The 7,929-nt window shown below is 53.7% G+C and overlaps 1 protein-coding gene across 1 annotated transcript in view; it reads right to left on the bottom strand.

The window, feature by feature from the left end:
- Window positions 1-524: 524 nt before the first annotated feature.
- The window catches only part of CDCP1 (CUB domain containing protein 1), a 49,124-nt gene continuing 41,719 nt past the window's right edge, over window positions 525-7,929 (bottom strand). Inside the window, exons 7-9 of the mRNA XM_066351260.1 lie at window positions 6,080-6,442; window positions 3,913-4,000; window positions 525-1,953 (exon numbers count right to left, since the gene is read on the bottom strand). Of these exons, the coding sequence (XP_066207357.1) occupies window positions 1,527-1,953; window positions 3,913-4,000; window positions 6,080-6,442 (878 nt within the window). The 3' untranslated portion in view covers window positions 525-1,526. The remainder of the gene's footprint in view (window positions 1,954-3,912; window positions 4,001-6,079; window positions 6,443-7,929) is intronic.

The following is a 7,929-nucleotide window of genomic DNA, read 5'->3' as shown; positions in this document are numbered from 1 at the left end:
GGGGCCTGGGCTTCCAAGAGCTGTGAGTACGTCGGGCTGGCACCTTCCGGGAGGCCTGTCTTCAGAACGCGTGCCTGCAGTTTGGCATTAAAGGTGACGTGTGCGGTGCCAGCCGCACCAAGGACGGCCAGCCACACGCTGGGGCGGGAGGCGGAGCGGCCACCCCCCGCGAACCTCAGAAGGACCAGGAGGTTGGGGAAGGCGGCGAACGGAGGCCCAGGGCTCCAACGGCGATTTTAAATAACGGTGCGGTTTCTGCCGAGGGAAGAAAGCCACAGCCTGGCTCCGGCCCTTCGAGGGCAGGGGTGGGGGGAGTTGTCAGCATCTCGGGTCAGCGGGCCGGGGGCAGCCAGGCTGGAGCCAGCCTTCCAGAAGGGAAAGGTGCCTAGGGCATTTCTGAGGGCATAATGAAAATTAAAAAAAAATCAAACCCACAGACTCTTCCTTCTGGAAAGAGTTCGAGAGGCCTTAGAACACACAACGTTAAGGAGACTGCAAAGCTCCTTCTCACGGAGGTGCAGCCACCCTGTCGTGTTTCCAAGGCGAAGTCACTGGACTCAGTGAAGGGCATCTCCTGTTCAAAGCAGGCCTTACCACAGCCACGGGGAACTTGGCACTGTGCTGACCAGCCGTGACCCAATCTGCCTCCTCCCAGGTGAGAGCAGGGGCCGCACGGGCAAACACCCACAGAAGCCGGGCAGGTTAGAACAGTAAATGGGGCGTGTGTGTGTGTGTGTGTGTGTGGACCGTGTGCAAAAACACTTCCCTGAAACATGCACCAGCCTCGAGGGCCGTCTTCTCATTGGATACGAGATGGAGATGGAGGTCCCAAAGTTTCCATTTCCTCATGAGAAAAGCAACCCTGTGGGGGAACGGAGCAATAGCAACAGGCACTGAGCCTCAGTGTGGGAGGCAGCAGGGGAGCGGTGGGCGCTGTGGTGAACTGGCAGGTAGACCAGATGCCCCAGCTGAAGGCATCTCAACGCAGAGGTTTGTCGCTGGGTGAGAATGTGAGCCCCAGCACGGCCAGATCTCCTGATCTAGATCATTATGTAAACATTTGATCATTTTAAATGTTAGTAATCGATTCTTAAAAAATATTCTGTTGACTAAAAAACACACACCTGCGGGCTGGATCATTTTGTAGTCTCTCCTTTAGTGGCGGGGAGGTGTGGTAGGCAGAAAAATGCCTCTCCCCTCCTCCCTCAAGAAGTCCAAATCCAAATCCTGGGCTTGCTGCAAACTTGTCCTGGGTGGCTCGCACTTCTCTCTCATTATGGGCTGGTTTACGATCCACCCGGAGTTTAGAACGACGTGAGCTGTGATGCTTGTATCCAGACCAGAATTCATCATTTTCAACGTCTCATCATTGGAACGAGTCCCCTTGGAAATCAGAAGCGGGGCGTGTCCAGAAAAACCTCCTGCTGTTCCTGCCATCTAATTCCTCTTCTTTAGGGTTTCTGAGGGGTACTCTGCAGGGGGTCTCCGTGCCCTGCTTTATGCGAAGTCTCTGGGGTGGGTCCGAGTTATTCCCCGGCCTCTGCTGGCTCGTGGGCGCCCAGCAAGGGAACGTCGGTGTTCCCATGGCTTCCACCCCCCTTGCTGGGGTGGGAGAAGGTGTACGGCTCACTCTCAGACTCAGGGCTGAAGCCAGGCGGGGGCTCCTCTGTGGTCAACTTGACAGTTGAGGCCCTAGAGCAGGTGAGGGGTGGAGTGGGAGGACAGTCCCCCGTGGGGCCCTGGAAGGGTCGGTAGGTGTCCACCTCGGACTGGACGAAGGACCCGTTGGAATCCTGCAGCAGATGCCCGTACACCATGGTGTCATCGATGACGGCGTACACGTGGCAGTCATTGTCTTTCTGTCCATTCTGAAACTTTTTTGGTTGCATCGGCATCTGGGTATTGATGTTGCCATTGTAGATACCTATAGCCGGCCCCTTGTTCTTCTTTTTCCTGCCGAGACAGAGGGATCAAGACAAATCAGGAAGACAAGGATCTTTGAGGGGCACCGCTGCCATCCCTGCTGGCACTCGGACCCTTCAGGGTTCTGACCGGGTCCCCCACATCCCGCAAATTGCTTAGCATTTGAACCTGAGACTATTGTCCTCAGTGAATATATAAAAGGGACCGGTTTCTGTCTCTCGTTGTCAAGGGAAAACAGGGGGTAGAGAGTGCTTTAGAGGAATACTTTTAAAGCTATCTGCCCTTGAATTCAATTCAATAGAGGCACAGTATTAAATGGTGGCGACATCTGACGATCCCCCCTTTACTACCAGAAAGGGGTGGTGTCTCAGCCCAGCTGCATCTGGGCCAACCTTCTCCGACTCTCACTCCTTCTCCCGTAGCGAATGCTCAACCCCCCTCTTGCTTGGGTAGAAGCCCTGATCATCTAGATTCTAGACAAGGCCGGGAGTGGTGATGTTCAGGCCGGAACCGGGGCGGCTCAGAGATGGAGGCAAGTGCCGGACCCTCCTCTCGCCCAGTTTCCTCCCGGTGAGGAAGCTGGGGCGCAGCGTTAACGCTCTGCTTCTTATCGAGCAGGGGGGGGGGACAGACCATGCACCCCAAGGAAGAAAGTTTCCGGAGAGAAACAATGAAAGGATGCTTTGTTAAAAGTCCTCTCTCGCCCTGGCCGGTTGGCTCAGCGGTAGAGCGTCAGCCTGGTGTGTGGGGGACCCGGGTTCGATTCCCGGCCAGGGCACATAGGAGAAGCGCCCATTTGCTTCTCCACTCCCACCCCCCCCTTCCTCTCTGTCTCTCTCTTCCTCTCCCACAGCCAAGGCTCCATTGGAGCAAAGATGGCCCGGGCGCTGGGGATGGCTCCTTGGCCTCTGCCCCAGGCGCTAGAGTGGCTCTGGTCGCGGCAAAGCGATGCCCCAGAGGGGCAGAGCATCGCCCCCTGGTGGGTAGAGCGTCGCCCCTGGTGGGCGTGCCGGGTGGATCCTGGTCGGGCACATGCGGGAGTCTGTCTGACTGTCTCTCCCTGTTTCCAGCTTCAGAAAAATACAAAAAAAAAAAAAAAAAAAGTCCCCTCTCCATTTCAGAGATAGGCGGTCCCTCCCCGAGTCTCCCTGGTGGCGGGCCCTTCCCCACCAGCAGGAACATTTCTAGACAGGCTCGTGGTCGGTCCATCAGGAGTTTCAGTTTTTGCTCGTGGCCCCAGTTAATTAAAAAAATAGTGTGTGTGTGTGTGTGTGGCTTTTTGGAAGGTCAAATCATGCTAGGGGAAACAGCTTTCCCCCTTCCTTCACGGTTTTAATCAGAACTCTGAGCAGAATTGATAAAATCTGGTGGCAGCATGTACCCTGTCTAAAAAGGTCAAGCCTTTCTTTTCATAAAACAGAAGCCGTCATCCTGAGGGGGCAGAAGGAGAGACAGTCAATTCACTGGGTCTGCCTTCCTCTCGCCCACAGAACTGGCTTTTCTTGGAGCTTGTCTAGAGTCCAATAAGCGAGCATAAAACAGACAGTTTGTTTAAGAACCCGGCGGAAACAAGCTGGGGCCGCGTGTGATTGTTTGCCGCAAGGTGATGGAGGGAGCAGGTTGGAGGCCTGGTCTGGCGGGGCCCGCAAGGCCACTGTCCCTCCAAGATCAGCCCTGTGATGCTTACAGTCTAATGAGCAGACAGTCAACGGTTCACAGGGGACTTCTGCTGAGGCAGCCACGTAAAAGCTGCAGGCTAAAATGTCCCCACACGTGGATTTTTGTTCCCTATCCCCCCTGCGAGGTGTGGGGTTTTACCCCCCCCCTCCCCTCCAAGTATAACTCACACCTGGCAACATGCTTCAACATTGATCTTTGTGGGGTTGGGGGCGGTGAGAAACCAGAAGAAAGGTCCCCAATCAACGGCAGCTCTCTGTGATCTAAGGAGGCGTCAGAGTAGCTGAAGACAGTGTGAGAAATTCCACTTACTTCTTCTTCACACAGCAAATGATGAGTCCGAGGGCAAACAGCAGCAAGACGCCGCCTCCCACCGCGGCGATGAGGATGACAGTCAGGTCTGCGAGCAGACACGTGGGAGGGAGACGAGGAGACAGACGTGTGGGGTTAGGCCCGTGAAGAACTTGAGCGGATGGCCTCCAGAGACGGCGGCCGCCCGTTCCTTCCCTCCCGGTCGCCCCTGCTGCCCTCACACCACTGGAGCCTCCTTTCTCCTGAACACGGGCTGTGCTGCTTCTGGCCCTAACCTGTGAGAGGCGTGGCAGCTTCTTGCACTCCCTGTCTGAGGGGAAACCGGCCACCGTGTGAGAAGCCTGACTATGCTGAGACCACCATGCTGTGAGGAAGCCCAAGCCAGCTGTGCGGAGGCTCCATGAGGAAAACAAGCCAACGAACCCAGGACAAAAGTGGGCATCAAGGCTCCAGACACCTGTCTCCTGGTGAGCCATCCCTGCCACCCACAGTCAAGGCATCTGGCCGAGGGCCCACATAGCTTAGAGCAGAGATGAGCCACCCTGCTGTGCCCCCTCCAAATCCCTGACCCATGGAATTACAAGCAAACAAAATGGTTACTGTCCCAGCCATTAAATAACTCAAACAAACCGGAGGACCTACCAGCTCTACTCAAACGTTACTCCTGGCCTACACTGGGTGTGTTTCCCAATCGCCAGGGCCTGTGGCGGAGGAGCGGGGAGCAGAGGGGGGAAGCAGAGGGGGCGGGGGAAGCGGAGAGCCAGAAGTGAAGGAGCTAGGAGAAGGTCGTGTCACTCGTGCTGATCTCTCCCTACAGATGTGCGAAGGAAAGAGAAAGTTAAGTCAGAGCGGGAGCCCTGCACCGAACAGGGATCGAGGACTTCTTGCTTGTTCAACAAGAAAACAAAATGTGAGATGAAGAGAAAACAGGAACAGAAATAATTGACAGAAAGTGAATGTAAGAGAGGAGGACCACCCAGGAGCGAACCTTGGAGCATCGGAGAGCCTTTATCGTGTGGCTTTTGGTTCCCATCAGCTCTCTTGCTGCTAACCAGCTGAGTGGCCTTGGGTGGACACTCAATGTCCCTGACCACCAGGAAGGGGAGAGGCCAGGGGAAAGCGCCTCCATGATCCCTTCTGGTTCCAACCCCTGAGATGCCCTGGGACTGTCTTGGAATAAAGGGCAAATACAGCCCCACCAGACTGCCGGCCCACACCGGCATTTCCTTGCCTGAACCTCTCAGTGGGCCCTGCAATTCTGGGAAGAAAGGCCAACTCCTCTCTTGGCTCTGAAGCCTGCCACCAAGAACATTTCACGGAGTCCAATGCTTCTCCAAACTAAATAAAAAAAAAAATGCCATCACCATGTAAATCTCTGCCACACCTCCCAGGCCCCCACATTTTCATCAGCAACGCTGCATGCCCAATGATACTTTGATGAGGCAGTTATTATCGACTCTACAGGGGAGGAAGCTCAGGAGTGAAAAGACTTGCCCTGTGCCAGAGAGGGAGTAACAGTAAAGGAAGGTGGTAGATTGAGGAGGAGAATGCCCTAATTCTCTTTCCTCCTTGAAAGGTAACCTTTAGCTCCTCCCACCGTAACCTTTAGCTCCTCCCACCAAGAGGTGGAGTCTGTTTGTCCACCTCTTGAATGTGGGCTGGCCTAAAGAATGCCACAGCAGAAATGGTGTATGAATTCCTAACCAAAGCATCAAGAGACCCTGTGTGCCTCCTCTGGCCTCTCTTGTATTTCTCTGCCTGGGCCACGAGAACAGGTCAAGGCTGGAGGATCAGAGACCACGTGGAGGAGAGCCAAGGAAGCCCAGTTATCCCAGCTGATGGTGGCTGGACCCTCCAGACACGTGAGAGTGCCCCTAGCCCACCTGCAGCTGCCCACAGGGGCATGAGTGCAGGAGCCCTGATAAACGCAGCTCCAACCGGAATTGCCCAGCCAACATGTGAGCAATAATAATGGCTGCTTTTAAGCCACTGAATCCTGGGGTGCTTTGTTATGCAGCATTACTGATGTCATAGCTGATGGAGACATGGGCAGCCCGGACTCAAATCTACATACATTTCCTGCCTCATCTCCCAGGCTGGCGTCTTCCCCCTCAGCCACCGAGTTGCTCTCCATTACCATCCCCGACAGACCCCCGAAGGCCCTTACCTAGCGTCCTCGGGGTAAGCGACACCTGGAAGAGCAGGTCTAGCTGCTTGCCACTCACAGGGCTGCAGTTGGAGACGTTGACCCAGAAGTTGTGGTGGCGGGAGCTTGGCTTGGGGAGCGCCTCCTCCAGGTTGAAGATCTCCTCCACCCTGTTCCGTTGCTCCTGGACGATCATGAACGCACGCCCCGTCTGGCAGGCCAGGCCGGTCCGCTCCTTCACGAAGGTCAGGCAGGCCACCCGGTCGCCGGGCACGCTGACGTTCCAGGACACCGAGCTGAGGGACGGCAGGCCCCGCTCCCAGTTAGGGGTCCTCAGGTAGACCTTGCTCTCCATATCCGGGGTCACTGTGAAAATAGCCTCCTCTGCAGGAAAGGGAGGAGAGAAGCCCAATCAGAATGGAGAGGACAAGTCGTGGAGGCGGTGATGACAGACGGTCTCGACCAGTGCCGTCCGACAGCTTTCTGTGGTGGTGGAGGTGTTCTTACCTGCACTGTTCAATCGAGCGGCTTCGGCCACACATGGCTGTTGAAGGAACTAAATTTTGAAATTTTTTTTTTTTTACTATTAATTTACATCAAAATTGCCACATGTGACCAATGGCTACTGTATTGTATTGGTCAGCACAGGATTAGAGACTCAGTGATATCAGGCGCTGACGTCTTTTGAAAAACAAACAAAAAAAAGAACGAAACAAAACAAACAAACGAAAAACAAGCCAGTGTGCCACCCTGGTGATAATTTCAGCTCCCTTTCAGAAGTGCCCTCAGCATAGCTAATGTGCATCTGTGCCCCACGGTGGGGCGGGTATATATCAATTTCTGTTTTTGAGATTTAAAAAACGGCCAGTTCTACGAAGAGTTCTGGAATTGCAAAGCAGAAAGAGACTGAGATATGTCAGCTGATCTATTCCTTACCTTCAGTGAGGTAACCTCCCACATTCCACACTGATGAGGGTGTCGACTTTCAAAGACTCCCCAGAAGGAGTTTCTCTGGTGACCCTGGAGATGCCTGGGAACCTAGATTGAGCTTAATCTTAGGGCTAAAGGCTCTTCTCCCTGCACTGATGCTTCTGAGAACAAAAGTCAACCGCAAATAAAACCCTTGGTCAATATTACAACGGCTCCTCATACTGAGCAATTTGCAGTGGTGACTGTGACTTTTAAATTCAGTCATGCAGCATTCTAGAGTTCAGTTTTATAATTGATTTAGAGCTCATTTCCTGCCTGGGACACTGAAGATTGATGTAGTCTCCCAGGAGAACAGAACCCTCAAGTTCTAGATCCTTCTCTCTCCCAGCATGCCTTCCCGGTGCTCTCTGTACCGCACTGTGGATTCTCAAGGCAGAGTCACAAAAATGTCTCCCTAAGGGCTTTTATCTCACCACCTTAAGAATCCAGGACTCAGGAGAATGTGCGTAGTTCTAATTTATGCTCGCCTTGCTTCCAAAATAGTCTTGAATCTGATTATCTGTTTTGCTGCCATCAACTGTTGCTTCCCACTGTCACCAGGTCTTATTTCTTACTCTTGGAATTTTCTACGCTAGGTTAATGGCGAAGTCAGGATTAGAACTCACGACCTTCCCCATTTCTTGCGTGAGGGGCAGGATTAGAACTCACGACCTTCCCCATTTCTTGTGTGAGGGGCAGGATTAGAACTCACGACCTTGCACATTTCTTGTGCGAGAACCAGCCCACTCAGCTATCTCTCCTCCTCAAGTGGCAAATTGATTCAGACAATCACATATATATATATATTTTTATTCATTTTAGAGAGGAGAGGGAGAGACAGAGAGAGAGAGAGGAGAGACAGAGAGAGAGAAGGTGGGGAGGAGCTGGAAGCATCAACTCCC

The sequence above is a fragment of the Saccopteryx leptura genome, chromosome 10 (genome assembly GCF_036850995.1).
Source record: "Saccopteryx leptura isolate mSacLep1 chromosome 10, mSacLep1_pri_phased_curated, whole genome shotgun sequence".
Taxonomy (NCBI): domain Eukaryota; kingdom Metazoa; phylum Chordata; class Mammalia; order Chiroptera; family Emballonuridae; genus Saccopteryx; species Saccopteryx leptura.
Note: the sequence above shows the minus strand (reverse complement) of the source record. Positions and strands in the feature narration are given on the sequence as shown.